This window comes from Muscardinus avellanarius (genome assembly GCF_963383645.1).
Source record: "Muscardinus avellanarius genome assembly, chromosome: 19".
In the NCBI taxonomy this organism is placed as follows: Eukaryota; Metazoa; Chordata; class Mammalia; order Rodentia; family Gliridae; genus Muscardinus; species Muscardinus avellanarius.
This window is the reverse complement of record NC_137805.1, coordinates 31,514,947-31,535,096: the sequence shown is the minus strand read 5'-3', so window position 1 is coordinate 31,535,096 and position 20,150 is coordinate 31,514,947. Positions and strand designations below refer to the sequence as shown.

The 20,150-nt window shown below is 44.3% G+C and overlaps 1 protein-coding gene across 2 annotated transcripts in view; it reads left to right on the top strand.

Annotated features, from left to right (window-relative positions):
- CSE1L (chromosome segregation 1 like) overlaps positions 1-20,150 on the top strand; it is a gene marked incomplete at both ends in the record, with an annotated part of 40,368 nt that overhangs the window by 15,175 nt on the left and 5,043 nt on the right. Inside the window, 14 exons of one of the 2 annotated variants that reach the window (XM_080716593.1) lie at positions 1,721-1,888; positions 2,453-2,582; positions 3,694-3,759; positions 4,094-4,296; positions 5,368-5,452; positions 6,947-7,008; positions 11,082-11,218; positions 12,744-12,847; positions 14,169-14,266; positions 16,544-16,694; positions 17,598-17,806; positions 18,420-18,517; positions 18,609-18,694; positions 18,987-19,068. In XM_080716593.1, the coding sequence (XP_080572719.1) occupies positions 1,721-1,888; positions 2,453-2,582; positions 3,694-3,759; positions 4,094-4,296; positions 5,368-5,452; positions 6,947-7,008; positions 11,082-11,218; positions 12,744-12,847; positions 14,169-14,266; positions 16,544-16,694; positions 17,598-17,806; positions 18,420-18,517; positions 18,609-18,694; positions 18,987-19,068 (1,679 nt within the window). The remainder of the gene's footprint in view (positions 1-1,720; positions 1,889-2,452; positions 2,583-3,693; positions 3,760-4,093; positions 4,297-5,367; positions 5,453-6,946; positions 7,009-11,081; positions 11,219-12,743; positions 12,848-14,168; positions 14,267-16,543; positions 16,695-17,597; positions 17,807-18,419; positions 18,518-18,608; positions 18,695-18,986; positions 19,069-20,150) is intronic. The other variant, XM_080716594.1, reaches the window with a different exon arrangement.

The window sequence follows — 20,150 nt, the reverse complement described above, 5'->3', positions numbered from 1 at the left end:
CAACTAAGTGAGGCCCTGTTTCAAAATACAGAATAAAAAATAGGGCTGGGGGTGTAGCTTGGTAGAAAGGGAATCATTACCGTGGTTGTGCAATAGATTTTATCTCAGGTGGTTTTTGTGGTAGTTTTGTTTTGGTGGTACTGGTGGTGGAACCCAGGGCCCTTCTACCTCCAGGCTATACTCCCAGACCTATTTTTTATTTTATTTGGAAACAGGGTCTCACTAAATTGCTGAGAGCCTCATTAAGTAGCTGAGGCTGGCTTTGAACCTGTGCGATCCTCTTCCCTCAGCCTCCCAAGCGCTGAGATTACAAGTGTGTGACACCACGCCTGGCTCTTCACACTTAATTCTAAAGGAAATTTCTCACACAGTTCTTCACAGGGGGTCATTTGCCCAGTTAACCGCACACTACCTTGTGGTGTCGCCATGTTACATCTCTGATACCTTCTCAAGAAACACGAGTACTGATTGCTGATGGAGTTCTTGGGTTTTTTTTTTTTTTCTTTTTTTATTGGTCTGGGGATGGAGCCCAGGGGCATTCTACCTCCGAGCTACACCCCCTGCCCTATTTTTTCTTCTTTATTTTGAAACAGGGTCTCACTGAGTTGCAAAGGGCCTCACTAAGTAGTTGAGGCTGTCCGTGAACTGCGATTCTCTAGTCCAGCCTCCAGAATGCTGGGATTTCAAGCGTGTGTCACCACGCCCAACAGAGTTCTTTTATAATCTCTTTAGAATTTGGATAGAAATTGGAAGTCTTTGACCCAAGTAACTGTCCTGACTTAGACTGGGATTGGTAAACTTTCTCTTTTTTTTACGGGTCTGGGGATGGGACCCAGGGGCATTTGATCTCTACGCTATACCCCCTGCCCTATTTTTTATTCTTCATTTTGAAACCGGGTCTCACTGAGTTGCAGAGGGCCTCACTAAGTAGCTGAGGCTGTCCCGAACCACGACCCTCCGGTCTCAGCATCCGGAATGCTGGGGTTACAAGCGTGCGCCACCACACCCGGCTTGGTAAACTTTCTTAATGGACCAGGTAGCAAATATTTTCAGTTTTTTGGGGCCGTACAGTGCTACAGCTTCTCTGCAGTAGTAATATAAGGCAGCCATAGATGGTACTATACATTATTAAGTGATTAACGATGAGTATGGCTGTTTTAATGATAGATTTTTTTTTGTTTTGTTTTGTTTTTTTGTTTGTTTGTTTGTTTTTTGGTGGTACTGGGGTTCCTGGGAGCCCTTCTATCTCCAGGCTACACACCCAGATCTAATTTTTATACTTTTTATTTTGGAAACAGGTAAGCCAGCACAGCTGGCTTCGAACCTGCGCAATCCTCCTGTCTCCGCCTCCTAAGTGCGGTGATTACAAGCGTGCACCACCACACCCGGCATAAATAAATATATTTTTAATGAGACAACTTGAAGGAAAGACTGTTCACCTTGAAAATTTTGAGAGTTGCTTTCAGTGATTAATAAATAATTAACGTTCCCTCGTTTATTTTAGTGATACTGTATAGTAAGCTTGGCAGTGTTCCACCATTGAGCTGCAATTCCCCAACCTTTTTTCAGTATTTATGTATTCAGTATTGGTGACCAGATTGGCATAGATGAAACTTAGAGTAATCGATTTGAGTTTAAGTTTTAGAGTCTTATCCAGGAATTACTTTCCTTATTTGTGGTATCCTTAAAATTATATGAGCTTTCTCTTCTCTTATGCGAGGATGAAGAAGAAGCAGGCTTGTTGGAGCTTTTAAAGTCCCAGATTTGCGATAACGCTGCACTTTATGCACAGAAGTACGACGAAGAGTTTCAGCAGTACCTGCCTCGCTTCGTCACGGCCATCTGGAATCTGCTCGTCACCACAGGCCAAGAGGTTAAATACGATTTGGTAAGATGTTGGCTACAAGCTCGCTCTTTCTTATCCCTCCCATGAAATAAACTGTTCGGTTTTGTTTTAAAAATCATATTTTGAGGCAGATGTGCCTATAATCCCAGTACCAGGGAGATCACAGGATTACGGCCAGCCTCAGCAACTTACTGAGACCCTATATTTCTTTTCTTTTTTTTTTTTTTTTCTTCTTGTGGTTCTGGGATTCAACCCAGGAGCCTTCTACCCCAAGCTTTCACCCCAGCCCTATTTTACTTTTTAATTTTGTTTGAGAACACAGTCTCCTAAGTTGCTAAAGAGAGGCTCAAGCCTCACTAAGTTGCTGAGGGTGGCTTTGAACCTGTGATTCTCCTGTCCCAGTTTCCCAAGTACTGGGATTACAGGCATACACACCATGTCTGGTCTGAGATCCTTCTTCTAAAAGAAAGAGGGATGGAGGGATAGCTGGGTTCGATTCCTAGGACCACAGAAAAAAGGACAAACGTATAAATTATCACTATGAATCTATCATGTACAGTTACAATGCACCAGTAAAACACGTCTTCTGTTTGTGCTTTATTTCAGTTAGTAAGTAACGCAATTCAGTTTCTGGCTTCCGTTTGTGAAAGACCTCATTATAAAAACCTGTTTGAGGATCAGAATACACTCACAAGCATCTGTGAAAAGGTCATTGTGCCTAACATGGAGTTTAGAGGTAACTACTGCAGAATGCGAAGATTTTTAAGGGAGTAAAAGCTTGGTATTTTGAAAATGATGTTAGCATAGATTTAATACTTCTTTTCCTTTTTTATAACATATGTAGCCTGTTTTATTACCAAGTGAAAACGAATTGAATTTTATTGTCTGCTTTCTAAGCCCGAACAGAAAGTGCATCTGTGAAATGGGCCTGCTCTGATGAGCCTTGTTGTGCCCTGGGGTTTTTGTTGGGATGCACGTCGTCTGTATTTAGGCTGAATGGTCCTGAGAGCCCGTGTGTGTCTATCTCTTTTTATAGTCGTGAAGAACAAGTAGTGGAGGGGAGGGTTGTGTTTCGTATTAACAGCAGTCACTGCGCCAGCCATTCTCCATCTGGAACAGAATGAGGACATTGGGACAGTAGTGGGAGGCTTCGTTTCCTTTGTGTTTTTATAACTACATTTAAAGGATAGACCTGAATTCCCATGTCGTCTGCCCTGTTTGTTTGCTGTTGAAATGACTTATCAAATAATGAGAGGCTCATGCCCCGTGTGGTGGCGCACGCTTGTGTTCCCAGTGCTTGGGAGACTGAGACAGGAGGATTGCAGATCAGCTACCCTCAGCAACTAAGTGAGATCCTATTTCCAAATAAAAATAAAATGGGGATGAGGGTGTAGCTTAGAGGTAGAATGCCTCTGGGTTCATTATCCTATTTGTTGCACGCACACGCACAATGAAAGTTGATTCTGGGGACACACGTCTCAGAGCTTTGTGAATTCCGAATATGCGCCATTTGGGTGGTTTCAGCTGCTCCAGGTGGTGATTTAGAGTGTTTGAACTGGGCGTAGGGGTGCATGCTTATAATCCCAGTACTTGAGAGGCTGAGACAGGAAAATCACAGGTGCAAGGACAGCCTCAGCAAGTATTGAGACTCGTCAACCTTGTGTGAGACCCTGTTTCAGAATAAAAATAAAATCAGACTGGGGTACAAAAAATAAATAAAAGGAGTCTTTGAATAGTGATCACACAGGAAAGAGTGCTTCACTGTAAACACGTGCTCCTCGGCACCCCTGGCTGCAGTCAGAAGGGGTGTACTTGTAAGATGTCTAAAACATCCACTCTCGTTGCAGCTGCTGATGAAGAAGCATTTGAAGATAATTCTGAGGAGTACATACGAAGGGACCTGGAAGGCTCTGGTGTGTATCTTGTCTCTGACTGCTGGGGGAGTTGGAGCTGGGTGAAGGTGTGCTTTTAGCTGGTCTGCGTTGAGAGCTGTTCTTCATAAACTTGTTCGTGTTTAAAAGGCTGCTCTCGTGACCACCTACAGTATCAGACATTGAGGGCTTTGTCTGCGTGCTTACGTCCTTAGTGATGCTTATGATACTTCTATGGCCGCCTCGATTTCATTATCATTTTGCATTCATTATATAACTTACAGTTACTGGGAACCAATATCCTTTCTTATAAACTGGGTCAGTTGGTTGGTGGTGATTTCTTTCTCCCAAGAAATATTTCCTTTGGATTTTGTAGATATTGATACTAGACGCAGGGCTGCGTGTGATCTGGTGCGAGGATTGTGCAAGTTTTTTGAGGGACCTGTGACCGGGATCTTCTCTGGTTATGTTAATTCCATGCTCCAGGAATATGCAAAAAATCCTTCTGTCAACTGGAAACACAAAGACGCGGCCATTTACCTAGTGACATCTTTGGCATCCAAAGCTCAGACACAGAAGGTAAATCTCAGTGTGGTTGTTTCTAAGGTTAGTAAACACAGAGTTAGAAAATAGGTTGTGTGGCCGGGTGTGGTGGTGCACGCTTATAATCCCCATGCTAGGGAGGAGGAAATGGGAGGATGGCGCTGGTTCAGAGCCAGCCTCGCTGGCTTAAGAGACCCTGTTTCCAAGTAAAAAAATATAAAATAGGTCTGGGAGTGTAGCCCAGAGGTAGAAGGACTTCCAGGAACCCCAGTGCCACCAAAAAAAGAAAGAAAGAAAATAGGTGTGTGTGTCTATCACATAGCCTGTTCCCTTAGTTCTGAGTAGAATCTATGTAATCTCCAAAGACAGCTTTATATTGTTACTGAGTTATTAAGGCTTTTGACACATACCTCATATGTTACATTAGCTGGTGTGAAAGTCTGGGCTTAGGTGTGCATGCTTGTAATCCCAGGAGAGGTTTAGCTATTCTCTAATTTAGTGAAATTTCTTTATTGATAGTTTGTGGGGTTTTTTTTTAATTGTTTGTTGTACTGGGGGTGAACCTAGGGGCATTCTATCTCTGAGCTAGATTCCCAACCCTCTTTTTCTTCTTTTTTTTTTTTTTTTTTCTCTTTTTGGTACTCAGGGTTGGTACCCAGGGGCTTTCTCCCTCCCTCCAGGCCACATCCCCAGCCCTATTTTATAATAATATATTTGGAAACAGGGTCTTGCTGAGAACCTAAGTAACAGGCTGGCTTCCAACCTGAATTCTTCTGTTTCCGCCTCCCAAGCACTAGGATTAAAAGTGTGTGCCACCATCACCATGCCTGGCTTTTTTTTTTTTTTTTTTTTTTTTTTTGTAAACCGTCTCGCTAGATCAATTAGAGTCTCACTACTTGCTGAAACCTACAATCCTTTTATCTCGGCATTCCAAGTACTGAAGTACTGAGATTACAGGTGTGCGACACCAGGATCGGCTTAAGATAGTGAAGTATTCGCCTACATTTTTAATGTGGTTTTCTAAAATTGCATATCTTTCTCATGCAATTATATATATATATACAGGAATTCAGTGTTATTTCACACTGTTACAATTTTGCTTTCCAGCATGGAATTACTCAAGCTAATGAACTTGTAAACCTGACTGAATTCTTTGTGAATCACATCCTCCCTGATTTAAAATCAGCCAACGGTGAGTATTGTGAAGTTTTTCCCTTTATACAACTAAATTATACCTGTAACTTTTTGTTTTTGATTTTTTTGTGTGTGTTACTGGGGATTGAACCCATGGCAATTCTCCCCTTTGAAGTATACCCCAGCCCTGTTTTTTATTCTTTATTTTAAAACAGGGTCTCAGTAAGTTGCAGAAGATATCACTAAACAGCTGAGGCTGGCCACAAACCTGTACTAGTCCTGTCTCAGCCTTCCAAGTACTAGGATTACAAGCATTACCTGGCTCACTTGGAATTTTTATTTGTATCCTAATTATTTCATGTCTATGAAATAACCAGGCATGATAGTGGTAGGCTCTGCATTACCATGATACTCAAGAAGCTTGTCCCGATCTCTCTTTATTGTCTTTTCTTCCTTCTGTCCATCTCTTGTGGCAGTAGCAAATTGAAATACAACCAGGCGCAGTGGCACATGCCTATCATTCTATACTTGGGAGTTTGAGACAAAGATTGCAGTGTTGAGGCCAGCCTCAGCAACTTAGTGAGACCGTTTCAAAATTTAAAAAAAAAATACGCCAGTCATGGTGGCATATTCTTGTAATCCTGGGACTTAAGGCTGAGACAGGAGGACCACAGATTCAAAGCCAGTGTCGACAACTTAGACCCTGTTTCCAAACAAGAAATAAAATTGGAATAGAGATGTAACTTGGAGGTAGAGCCTCAGGGTTCAATCCTCAGACACCCCCCCAGATAGGACTGGGTATGTACCGTGGAGGTAGAAAGTCCCTGGGTTCAATTTCCAGTATTACAGGAAAAAAGTGTGTGTGTGTGTGTGTCTTATATATTCAAAGTACTTGAAACTAATTAAGGACAGTTTCCTATGTCTGTGAAATTGTACTGCTCTGCATCAGTACAAAAGGAATTGGAAGGCATAATACCCAGAGGGTGGTAGACTATCGTGATGGGCTCCCATGTGACCATCCTCCAGCTTTGGGAACTGTTAGAAATCGGCCCATGTTTCTCTTAGCATTTGCTTTTCTAACACTAGACTTGTCTAGGGTGTGTTGTGTTGTGTTGTGGCAGTCCTGGGTTGACCCCAGGGCCTCCTGCGCCAGGCCAGTGCTCAGCTGTTGAACCACGCCCACAGGCCACCACTAGAGTGTCTGGAAAGCAGTCCCGGCCAGCACGAGTCACCGTAATGCAGAGTAGCTGCAACTTGGGGAATATGTTGGCGAGTGGCCCATATAAACTTTATTCCACTTTATGAGTAACATGCTTATTTGTTATTAAATTAAAGGCACAGGGAAAATATATATTCCTACCTAAATGACTGGCCGCGTAGTAGATTATTATATAATTAGTTCTATTTCAGTTGCTTCACACAGATCACATATAATAGAGCGTAGGAGATCGTTATATAATAGGTTTCAGTTACTTCCTTTTTACGCTGATGTCACTGATTTTAGAATAGCAGTCCTTGCCACGTGTAACTTTAACTTTTCGTTTTTTATTAGTGAATGAGTTTCCTGTCCTTAAAGCTGATGGTATCAAGTATATTATGATTTTTAGGAATCAGGTAAGTAGATTTTTATTTATGTATTCTTCATTTACTTAAGATTTCAGATGTTGACTTTTTTAAATCTTATCAGGACAAACTTAATGACTAGTTGTCCATTTCTATTAGTATTAAGTGTGGCCGAGTAAGGTGCCGCGCTCATGTAATTACAGTACTTGGGGGACTGAGACAGGAGGATCACAGGTTCGAGACCAGCCCCAGCAACGTAATGAGACTCTTAGCAACCTAGTGAGACCCGATAGCTGGGAGTGTAGCTTGAAGGTAGAATTACCCTATGAGTTCAGTCCCCAGCAACCACACAACATACCAAAAAAAATGTGATCACTGGATTTCTGATGAAAAACTTTCCTATTGTCAGTAGTTTTTGAGTAGCATTTTAAAAATATCTAGGTATACTTTGCATGATACAAAAAAAATTGCAATTTTAAAGTCTATATACTTAAGTGGTTTGGAGGTGCTGGGAATTGAGCCAAGGGCGTGAGACCTTGAGCTGCCCTTTTGGGTGGGTATGTATGTATGTATGTATGTATTTATTTATTTATTTATTTTGTGTGGTGCTGGGGTTCCTGGAAGCCCTTCTACCTCCGGGCTACACTCCCAGACCTATTTTATATTTTTATTTGGAAACAGGGTCTCTTAAGCCAGCACATCTGACTTCAAACCTGTGTGATCCTCCTGTCTCTGCCTCCCAAGTCACCACGCCCAGTGGGTTTTTATTTTTTTATTTAATTATTTTTTGTTGTGCTGGGCACTGAAACAGGAGCATTTGGCCTCCAGGCTGTACCCCAGCCCATTTCCTTCTATTGCTTTTTTTTGGTGGGGGGGAGTACTGGGGATGGAACCCAGGGGCATTCTATCTCCAAGCTACACACCCCAACCCTATTTTTTATTCTTTATTTTGAAACAGGGTCTCAGTGAGTTGTGAAGGACTTAAGTAGCTGAGGCCATCCACAAACCACAGTCCTCCTGTCTCAGTTTCCCAAATACTGGATATGTTTTTTGTTGTTGTTTTGGGGTTTTTTTTGGGGGGGTTGCAAGTCTGGGGGTGGAACCCAGAGGCATTTGACCTCTGAGCTTCACCCCTGCCCAATTTTTTATTCTTTATTTTAAAACAGGGTCTCACTGAGTTGCGGAGGGCCTCACTAAGCAGCTGAGGCTGTCCACGAACTTGTGATCCTCTGGTCTCAGCCTCCCAAATGCTGAGATTACAAGCATGTGCCACCACACCTGGCTTATGTTTTATTTTTGAGACAGAGTCTCGCTAAGTTGCAGAGGGCCTCAGTATGTATCTGAAACTTACCATGACCCTGCAATCCTCCTGTCTCCACCTCCCAAGCACTGGGATTGCAAGTGTGTACCATCACGCCCAGCTTGTTTGTTTGCTTGCTTGCTTACTTGTTTTGCGGTACTGGGGATGGAACCCAGGGGCATTCTACCTCTGAACTGCACCTCCCAGCCCAATTTTTTATCCTTTATTTTCAAACAGTCTCACTGAGTTGCACAGGGCCTCACTAAGTAGCTGAGGCCTTATGTGAACCACAGTCCTCCTGTCTCAGCCTCCCAAATGCTGGGATTACAAGGTGCGGCACCACGCCTAACTCTTGTTGTTTTGTTTTTTCTGAAGAGGGGTCTTGCTGTGGCTGGCCTTCAATCTGGGATCCTCCTGTCTTATTATAAGATGAACCACTATACCACTTTGGGGGGTTTTGTTGTTGTTTTGGTTTTGTTTTAGTTTTGTTTGTTTGTTTGTTGTTTTGGTACTGGAGATTGAACTCAGAGGCATTCTACCTCCAAGCTACTTTCCCAGCCCATTTTTTTCAAATAGGACCTCAGTAGGTTCCTCACTAGGGATCCTAGTGCGTCTAATTTCAAACCAGCAATCCTCTTTTATCTCCGCCTCCCAAGTACTGGAATTACAAGTGTGCGCTACCTCTCCTGGCTTTTCTGTCTTTTTAACATGAACTCAAGAGCTTTTGATAGCTTCCCTTCTTTTATACATGAAAAGATGTTCAAAAAACTGTCTTGTGTATTTCCTGGCCAGACTGGAATTAGCCTCCTCTCAAAAGTGGAAATGTATCATCTGCATTGTCATTAATCAATTGTCACTGGTTCTGGGCTTTTTCATCAGGGAGAACCAAGAAATAATTTAGAAGGGAATAAAATAGTTTCCAATTCAATCTGATTATGAGGATTTGATTTAATTTTTCTGATGTTTATATTTGTTTATAATTTTATTCTCTCCTACTAGCATGTAAATAGGTTCGAGATAGCTACCAGTATTCTCACTAAAGTGAGATTTGAATGTGATTTGATCTTTGTGAGGTATTTGTAGCCTTGGGTTATCATCTACTTAGATCATGTAGCCCAAATATACTAAAATAACTTGAAATAATTAAAAAGTCCTATTAAGGTTGGTGAAACGTCACTCTGCTTCTTGTTGTTAGCACTGTTTTATGATGTGTTCTAAGATTTATGATGTGCATCTCTAAGATTTTGCTTAGTTTTTTTTTGTTTTGTTTTTGTGGTACTGGGAGTGCAACCCAGGGGCTTTCTACCCCCCAGGCTATCCTCCCAGACCTATTTTTTACATTTTATTTGGAAACAGGGTCTCACTAAGTTGCTGAGAGCCTCACTAAGTAGCTGAAGCTGGCTTCAAACCTGTCTCATCCTCCCAAGCGCAGGGATTAACAAGCATGCGCCACCACACCCGGCTTGCTTATACTTTCGTACTCTGAGAAAGAGAATTGGAAGAATGGGTAGGAATTCAGTCCTTATGCAGAGGTCAAAGTTTTGCTCTCCCGTAACAGATCTCATATAACCAAATAAGTAATAGGATAGCACGTAATAGAGCCAGGTGGTGCTTTCTTTTGTGGGGGAGGGGTGCTGGGGGTGGAACCCAAGGACTTTATACCCCCAGCCTACACTCCCAGACCTATTTTATATTTTATTTGGAAACAGGGTCTCACTAAGTTGCTGAGAGTTTCAGTAGCTGAGGCTGGCTTTGAACCTGTGCTATCCTCCTGACTCAGCCTCCCATGTGCTGAGATTACAAGTGTGTGCCATCACCCTCGGCTCTGGTGCTCATTTTATTCCCAGTATTTGGGAGTCTGAGACAGGAGGATTGCAAATTCTTGGCCAGCCTCAACTACTTAGTGAGGCCCTCCATGACTTAGACCCTTTATCAAAAATAAAGAATAAAAATAAAGCTGGGAGCCAGGCGTGGTGGTGCACGCTTGTAATCCCAGCATTCAAGAGGCTGAGACAGGAGGATCGCAGTTTGCGGACAGCCTCAGCTACTTATTGAGGTCCTCCGCAACTTAGTGAGACCCTGTTTCAAAATAAAGAATAAAAAACCAGGGCAGTGGGGCTAGCTCAGAGGCCAAATTCTCTGGGTTCCATCCCCAGATCTGCAATAAATAAATCAGGCAAGCAAGCTGGGGGTGTATCTTGAGGTAGGATTCCCAAACAAAAGAATATCACGTAAATAGGATTCATCTCCTGCCGTGTGTGTGTGTGTGTGTGTGTGTGTGTGTGTGTGTGTGTGTGTGTGTGTGGTTTTTTTACTCAGGGTGGAACTCAGAGGCTTTCTAATTCCGGGCTATACTCCCAGACCGATTTTATACTTTATTTGGAAACGGTGTCACTAAGTTGCTGAGAGCCTCCCAAGTGCTGGGATTACAAACGTGCACCTCCACGGCCGTCTTCATCTCCTGCTTTAATTAAACTGGGGTGATTAAAAAACAAGCTATTTATTTTTATTTTTTTATTTTTTTTTTTATTTTTTTGGTGGTACTGGGGTTCCTGGAAGCCCTTCTACCTCCGGGCTACACTCCCAGACCTATTTTTATACTTTTTCTATTTGGAAACAGGCTCTCTTAAGCCAGCGCAGCTGGCTTCGAACCTGCAGGATCCTCCTGTCTCTGCCTCCCAAGCATGGGGATTACAAGCGTGCGCCACCACGTCTGGCTAAAACAAGCTTTTTAAAATTAGCAGACCCTTCTCTTTCAGTTGTAGTTGTCTTCTATTCAAAAATAGCACCTTTGGATTTTGAGCACATTTGTTATATTTTTCAGGTACCAAAAGAGCATCTTCTGGTCTCCATTCCTCTCTTAATCAATCATCTGCAGGCTGAAAGCATTGTTGTTCATACGTACGCAGCACACGCTCTTGAAAGGCTCTTTACTATGAGAGGACCTAACAACGCCACTCTGTAAGTATCAGTTTCTAAGAAATGAATATATTTTTACCTGGCCAGTACAGGTGAGATATCCTGTACTGGTCAGAAGTATCTCTGAATGTTTTCATAATTTTATTAGCAGTTAGAAAAATAAATATGTACTTTTTAATATATTTATACTCTCATTCCAGAAGGATTTGAGGCAACTTACTAAAATACATGCATTCTAACAATAAAATTTTAGAAATTGGAACAAAGGAAAATAATGGTATTAAGGTCAATAAACAGAACTGTGTCAGAAGAGCCTAGATAGTAGAGAAATTCCTAATTTTATTTGGTGTCTTTTATTAGCCAAAGCAAAGAGTTAAACCTGGGAGTTGTAATATTCACGGTGCTCTTGAGGTTAAGATGAAAACAGTTACTCAGGCTTTCAGAAGGCCTTCCTTGAGTGAGTGTTGTGTAGTAGCTCTGTTCTCAGCAACACCAGGTGAGTTATTTTCACAAGGCTGATGGAACCGGCTTGATGGAAGGATAGAGTATACGCAAATGCTCATGATCCCAGGGACTGGGGAACTGAGGCAGGAGAATTGCAAGTTACAGGTCAGCCTGGGCAGCTTATCAAGACTGTCTCAACATGTGAAAAGGGCTGGGAATGTCGTCATGCTGGAGCACCCTCCGTTCAATCCCCCCATATGGCTTTTAAAAAAAGTATAGCCAGGCGTGGTGGTACACGCTTGTAATCCCAGCATTTAGGAGGATGAGAGCAGAATCACAGTTCACAGACAGCCTCAGCTACTTAGGCCCTTTGCCACTCAGTGATACCCTGTTTCAAAATCAAGAATAAAAAAATAGGGCTGAGGGTGTATCTTGGAGGTAGAATGCCCCTGGGTTCCATCCCTAGTACTAAAAAAAAAAAGTGTAGCCAGGCGTGGTGGTGCACACTTGTAATCCCTGCGCTTGGGAGGCGGAGACAGGAGGATCGTGCAGGTTCAAAGCCAGCCGTGCTGGCTTAAGAGACCCTGTTTCCAAATAAAAATATTTAAAAAAAAATAGGTCTGGGAGCGTAGCCTGGAGGTAGAAGGGCTTCCAGGAATCCCAGTACCACCAAAAAAAAAAAAAAGTGTAGAGGTGAGTGGTCTGTGTGTCTCCCAGCCATTCTCCTTGGTGTTTATTTGTTGAAACTGAGCTCTGGATAAGAGATGGAAAATGAGTTTTAGGTTTTATTCCCCAAGAACTTTAGGTACAAATTACATTCATGCCCAGAATCGAGGCAGAAAGCTGCCCCATTCTTCACCCAGCACGTGGCAGGCGGCCGGCACCACTTCCCTCTGCCTGCTTTCTGTTTTTTGTTTAATTTGTTCATTTGTGCTTGGTCTCAAATGTGCCTAATCAAGAGCTCGCCATGAGTGCCCGTGAGCAGCTATCCGCAGAGCTGTCTGTGGCAGCCGGCGGCGGCAGGGATGGCGCGGGTCTTGGCAGAGCTGGGCCCTTGTGTCGTTGGGTCGCTGCGGCCAGCTCCAAAAATGGCAGTGACTGAAAGCTGTTTTTTCATCTATAGTTTCACAGCTGCAGAAATCGCGCCGTTTGTTGAGATTCTGCTAACAAACCTTTTCAAAGCTCTCACTCTTCCTGGCTCTTCAGAAAATGAATATATTATGAAAGGTAGGCCATTCCCCGGGTTATAGACCCAAGCTCAGCATCTCACCTCAGTTACTATGGCAACGCTTGGCAATGCTTCGGCTTGCGTGTCGGTGAGCCAGGCGCTGCCCACCAAGAAGTAGGGAGGGGAGAATAATGGCTTCTTCAGTAATAACTGTTTTCTGAACCATAGGAACTCTACTTTTCCTATAGTGAATTCGTGAGGGCAGAGAGATCAGGCAACGACTTTTGAGGGCTGTGTGGTCCGACGGCCGGAGAGGCACAGGTCCACAGGGCTTCGTCAGGAGTGTCTGAGTGCCACATCTCACTTCAGGGTCAGTCTGTCATTTCCATCCCAAAGCCTATTACAGTTTCTGGGTTCTAGGAAACACCTTCCAAAGAAGCTGGCCTTGATCCTTGCAGTTGGCTCAGGACCCCTGGGGTGGATACACGTGTATCTGTGTCTCAGTGTGCATTTGTGTGTGTGTTTGGCACCGTGAGGTAGCTAACTGGTCTGGGGTCTTTATCACTGTGTTCCTAGGGTACTCAAAGACACACAGGATGTAAAACTTCTCAATAAATGCTGTCCTGTGAGTGACAGAGGGCCTGTGCCCTCCTGGAGGAGGGAGGGGCACGAGGCCGTCCTGGAGCCGCTGACCCGGGTCAGAGAAGGGCTTCTTTGCAGCTCACCTCACAGTTGAGGTGTGAAGTCGCAGTGTGTTGGAAGATGAGTCTAGAGAGGCCCGTTTTCCACCCCTTAGGCCACCACATGGATGTGCTGGTCAGTATTTTGTTAGTATTTGGAAATAATTATCACACATTTATCTTACACATACTCTGCTCTCGAGTGCCACGTGTTTCTAAGCTTCTGTTAAGGCATAGCATTTCTGCAGTATGAACTCCGGCTTTGTGTGCATTCGGGTTTTTTTCTTAGGTCCCTACTCTCTTTTGGGGGCAGTGGCTAGCTGTCTTTTCCCTGTTTCCTGTGGGCCGAGATACGTTCCTTTGAGGCTGGGCAGCCAGAGACTGTTTGGCAATGAGAACCACAGCGCTACGTGCATCCTCCGTGTTGCTGCTTCAACGCTCTGTTAAACTTGGATTGTCCCCCACTTAAAATCTTTAAACTTGGGGCCTTTCAAAGTACTCGTATTCCCCAGCTAAATTTTGTGACCAACCCGTGTCTAAATTTTAGGAAGGGAAATGTAGAATATTTTTACATGCGAGGAGCTCTCCAGGGTTGTTGAGCATCTAAAGTTTTATTTGATGAATTAGTGGGCATTCCCCATCACTGTTTTATTCTAAAGTTTAACTAAATTCTTTGTTTCTGCTGTTTTATATTTTACAGCTATCATGAGAAGTTTCTCCCTCCTTCAAGAAGCCATAATCCCCTATATCCCTACTCTCATCACTCAGCTTACACAGAAGCTCTTAGCTGTTAGTAAGGTAACAGCCGATTTTGCAAGTGAGGTTGCTTTGAACTCACTCCAGGCTGTGGGCCTCAAGCCTCCCTGGTCCTGGGTGAGGCATGGGGGGGTGTGCGTGTGTCCTGAGTAGCGTTGATGCACCAGAGCAGGGTCAGCTTGAAGCACAGGCTCAGAAGCTGGAGGGCAGTGTGCTCTCATTGCAACAGTAAGGTCTGTGTAGACAACTAGGAAAGGGCGCATGCGCTACCGCTGACGTCAGGTGCAAGAGCGCAGGCTCCGTGCCCGGCGGGCTGCTCTCAGACACAGCGGGAGTCTGACTCCTCCTCACTCCTCCCCGAAATCACTCTGACCACGGGTGATATAGATATTTTGGGTCTTTTGTGAATATTGGTGTTAAATTTTAAAATTAAAAAATGAGTTTGAGGCTGACATTCCTTTATAGATGTTTATTCCTAATTCTGCCAGGAAAATGAGATGAGTGTTGGAGGGCCTTGAAAAGGGAGTGATGGTTTTTCAACAGTTCTAGGTGGGTCTTGGATCACTTTGAGCCTCGGGTGGAGGGAGAAGATCTGGAGCTCATGTGCTCCCACCTTCTGACTTAATCAGCTTTGTATACTGTCCTTTCAAGACCTAATTTGTTTGAAGTAAACAGCGGTGTGGTGGTACACACTTGTAATCCCAATTTTTAGAGGCTGAGATGGGAGTGTTGCAGGTTCAAGGACAGTTTCAACAAGTAGTGGGGCTTTTATCACCCTAATGAGACCCTGTTTCAAATTTAAAAAAGAAACAAAGAGCTGAGAGTGTAGCTCACAGGTAGAATATCCCTGGATTCAATCCCCAGTGTCCTCAACCAAAAAATAGGGAAAGCATTTCATTGCTTAACAAGAAGATTGGCAACTGCTGATGTGGAGACATTATACAGACAGTAGACTCTGTAGACGTAATGCTGAGAAGTTACCGCGAAGTGGTGGGGCCGGGGCTTAGTGTCCCCTCCAGCCCTTCCTCCAGCAGCACGGTGAAGCTTCTGTGGCATCATACGATTTAAGCCTCCATTAGGACCAGGGACTGAGGCTGGTGTGATCGTCTCCCTGTGGCTTGGAAATGAGATGTTTTTCACATGGAGGGAGGGAGGGAGGGAGGGAGGGAGGGAGGGAGGGAGGGAGAGAGAGAGAGAGAGAGAGAGAGAGAGAGAGAGAGAGAGAGAGAGAGTGTGTGTGTGTGTGTGTGTGTGTGTGTGTGTGTGTGTGTGTCGCTGGGGATTGAACCCAGGGGCATTCTCCATCCACTACACCCTCACTGCTATTTTTACTCTTTAATTGTGAAACAGGGTCTCACTGAGTTGCAGAGAGCCTCACTAAGTTGCTGAGTATCCCTGTTTTATTTTGAAACACTAAGTTGCTGAGAGCCTTGCTAAATTTTTGAGGCTGGCCTTGGACCTTTGATCTTGCCTCCCAAGTACTAGAATTAAAGGCTCGTAACACCGAGCCCAGGCTCTCAGAAGATTTGGGGCCATTAAAGCTGTGAATCTCCAAACAGGGCTGGGGTGGTTCCCTGGTAAAGTGCTTCCTTAGCATCTTGAGGACCTGAGTTGAAGCCCCAGAATCAGGAGGGGAAAAAGAAATCTAAATGGACATGGTGGGCCCACCTTCTCGTAACCCCAGTTCTTGAGAGGTTGAAACAGAAGAATCACGGGTTCAGAGGCCAGCCTCAGCTATTCAGACCCCATTTCAGAATAAATAAAATAGGGCTGAGGCTATACTTAAAAGGTAGAATGCCTCCGGGTTCAAAAAATAAACACGAATTTAGTGTAAAATTTTTTTCTTATTTTTTTTTTTGGGGGGGGGTGGAATTAGGGGTAGAACCCAGGAGCTTTTCTACCTTCGTCTATACTCCCAAACCTATTTTCTATTTTATTTGGAAATAGGGTCTCACTAAGTTGCTGAGGCTGGCTTTGAACCTGTGCGATCCTCCTGTCTCGGCTCGGCCTCCCAAGCGCAGGAATTACAAGTGTGCACTGCCACGCCCGGCTAATGTTCTTTTTTTTTTTTTTTTTTAATGACATCTATGTGTTTTAGAAAAGATGTGGGCCGGGATGTAACTCAGTGGCAAAGTGCCTGCTTTGCAGGTGCGAGGCTCTGGGTTCGATCCCTGGTTTCAAAAAAGACACAAAAAATGATCCCTTGAAAAAAAAAATAAGCTAGGAAAAATTAGATGTGTTTTATTTTCAGTGATATTTAAAATTATCTGTTGAATTTTAGAGTAATTCAGGTGTCTGTTTCTTTCTTCTTTGTTTTAGAACCCAAGCAAACCTCACTTTAATCACTACATGTTTGAAGCAATATGCTTATCCATAAGAATAACCTGCAAAGCTAACCCTGCTGCTGTGGTCAATTTCGAGGAGGCCTTGTTTTTGGTGTTTACCGAAATTTTACAAAATGATGTCCAAGGTGGGTGAAGGAAGTTGTTTCTTTCCAGTGGAGTGCAGTGTGACCAGGTGTTCTTGAAATACAGCTTTGGCCCGGCATGGGGCGCATGCTTGCCACCCCAGTGCTTGGGAGGCTGAGACTGGAGAATCCGGGTTCCTGACCAGCCTTAGCTACTTAGTTAGTGAGGCCTCCTCCGCTTAGTGAGACCCTGTTTCAAAATAAAGAATAAAATTGGGCTGGGGTTATAGCTTAGAGGTAATATGGCCCCCTGGGTTCAATATTCAGTACTGGAAAAAAATGAATAAAAAATAAAGGGTGAACTATAGGGGTGGGGTGTAGCTGGGAATGAACAGTAGGGCTTGGGGGTGCTCCCCTCCAATAACGCCCTGGGTTCAATCCCCAGTGCTGCAAAAGAAAAAAAAAAGCCGGGCGTGGTGGCGCACACTTGTAATCCCAGCATTGGGGAGGCTGAGACAGGAGGATCACAGTTTGCAGCCAGCCTCAGCTACTTAGGCCCTCTGTGACTCCCTGTTTCTAAATAAAGAATAAAAAATAGAGCTGGGAGTATAGCTCAGAGGTAGAATGCCCCTGGGTTTCATCTATAGTACCGCAAAAAGAAAAAAAAGAAATGTTGTTTGTGTGGGGCCTTCATTCCAGGGCTGCTTGTTCCTTTTTATTTTGTGTACTGGGACTTGAACTCAGGCATTCTACCTCCATGCTACACCTCCAGACCAATTTCATTTCTTATTTTGAAGCACGGTCTCACTAGGTTGATGAGTCTCACTACTTGCTGAGGCTGTCCTCAAACCTGCCATCCTCCTGGCTCAGCCTCCCAAGTACTGGGATGACAAGCATGCGCTACCACGCCCGCTTCTGAGGGCCTCTCGTTCTGCAGCTGAAAGCTCTTTGTACTGTTGTCAACAGAATTCATTCCGTACGTCTTTCAAGTGATGTCTCTGCTTCTGGAAACACACAAGCACGACATCCCGTCCTCCTACATGGCCTTGTTCCCTCACCTCCTTCAGCCGGTGCTCTGGGAAAGGACAGGCAACATCCCCGCGCTGGTGCGGTTGCTGCAGGCGTTCTTGGAGCGCGGCTCACACACCATAGCGAGCGCCGCGGCCGACAGGATTGTGAGTTCCCAAGTAACGAGTTTCCTGAGTTTGTTTAGAAACTAGGCGTAGTGGCACACACTTGTAATCCCCCGCTTGGGTGGCCGAGACAGGAAGATCGCGCAGGTTCGAAGCCAGCCACGCTGGCTTGAGAGACCCTGTTTCCAAATAAAAAAGTATAAAAAATAGGTCTGGGAGTGTAGCCTGGAGGTACTTCTGGGAAGTAATTAGTAAGAAATGGTGATGTGTTTTATTAGAATTAGGTAGCGTTTGTGTATTTGTTTGTTTTGTGATACTGAGGATTGAACCCAGGGGTTTTCTGCCTCTGAGCTACACCCTCCTCCCAGCCCTGTTTTAATTTTTATTTTGAAGAGGGTCTCACTAAGTTTGGAGGCGAGGCTCCCACAGTTTTTACTCATTCACGCCCACAGTGGAAAATGAGAGCAAGATAGGTTAACTTTAGTGTTTTTTATTGTAGTGGATTTTCCCAGTACAATTCAGAAGGACTACAGAGAAGGACTTAAGTAGATTATCCAACACGAGCCATTTCTCACTGTGCACCACTTGTGTCACCCGGGGGCCAGTTCATCTCTGCTTCCCATTTAACCTGTTCATTCCCTCTGGCCTGTTGTAGCCCGGGTTACTGGGCGTCTTCCAGAAGCTGATCGCATCCAAAGCAAATGACCACCAAGGATTTTATCTTCTAAACAGTATAATCGAGCACATGCCTCCGTGAGTATTGCCGCCGTGTAGTAATCGGGTACTTTGTTTAAGTGCTCAGAAAGATGCTGGCTTTACGGCTTGCTTCTGTTCACTTCCTTAGTGAGTCAGTCGACCAGTACAGGAAGCAGATTTTCATCCTGCTGTTCCAAAGACTTCAGAATTCCAAAACGACAAAGTTTATCAAGAGTAAGTAAATCACCTGGGGAGTCACAGCTAAGCCTCAGGTTGTGTGGGCAGATACACCCTTTATCGGTTATGAACTGCATATGAGATATCTTCAGATGTTTATGGTCTCCAAACACTAGGCTCAGAAATGTTTCAGGGGCCAGTTTATATTAAGTTTAGATGTTAAAATACTTTTTCAATTGAAGTAGTAGGTATAAGTTGAAGTCTGGGTGCGCGGGGCCAGTGCGGGCCGCTGGTCAGCTGCCAGGCCGTGGCCAGCGCTCTGCTGACACTCTGCGTCTTCTCTCAACAGGTTTCCTAGTCTTTATTAATTTGTACTGCATAAAGTATGGGGCGCTAGCCTTACAAGAAATATTTGATGGTATACAACCAAAGTAAGTTTGGTTTTTATTGCTTTCTCTTTTAAAGGAATCTGATCTCGTGTTAACCAGTATCTCTCTCACCAGTGACTTCATGGTACTTGGTTTGGGTGGAATTCTTGTGTTCTCGAAGTGTTCTAAGTACCTGATTGTCGTCGTTCGCCTTGGCCCGAGTCTCCTTAGCCGCCTGCGTTTCCTCCACAGGCCCTGTTCTGTGTGTTAGGTGGAACCTGCTGTTCTTAAGGCCAGCAGCAAGACTGTCCAAATGAGGAACGATGGGTTAATAAGACTTTCCTTCTGACTTGTGTGTACAAGAGGAATGTGTTGAGGTGGTATTTCCTGCTGGGACGGAAATAGACTTCTTACAGAGAAGTGATAAAGCACAAACTCTTGGGAAGACAGTTCTTTGGGGAAAGTTACATTCCCAAAACATTCCGGATCGACTGAAAAAAATGAACAAGCTGGAAACCCGGCGTGGAGGCGCACACTAGTGATCCCAGTACTAAGGAGGGTGAGACAGGAGGATCGCAGCCACTTAGTGAGGCCCTCTGCGACTCGGCAAGATCCTGTTTCAAAGTAAAGAATAAATAGGGCTGGGGGTGTAGCTCAGAGGTAGAATCCCCCTCCCCCGGGTTCAATCCCCAATATCACCAAAAAAAAAAGTGCTAGAACATACACTTTTTAGCACTAGGAGATTATGAAGTGTAGCGGTCCCACACACTGCACCTGAGAGGAGCCTAAGCTGGCACCGTCTTTCTAGAGAGTAAAATCTGTGGTTTTTACCCAGAGCAGGAAAGTGGTCACATCTTTCTAAGTACTGGGATAGAACCCAGAGGGGACGTTCTACCTCTGACCTGCACCCACACACACACACCCTATTTTTTTATTCTTTTTTTTTGTGTGTGTGTGTGTGGGGGGGTGGTACTGGGGGTGGAACCCAGAGGCTTTCTACCTCCGGGCTACACTCCCAGACCTTTTTTATATTTTATTTGGAAACAGGGTCTCACTAAGTTGCTGAGAGCCTCACTAAGTAGCTGAGGCTGGTCTCGAACCCACGCGATCCTCCTGTTTTAGCCTCCCAAGCGCAGGGATTACAA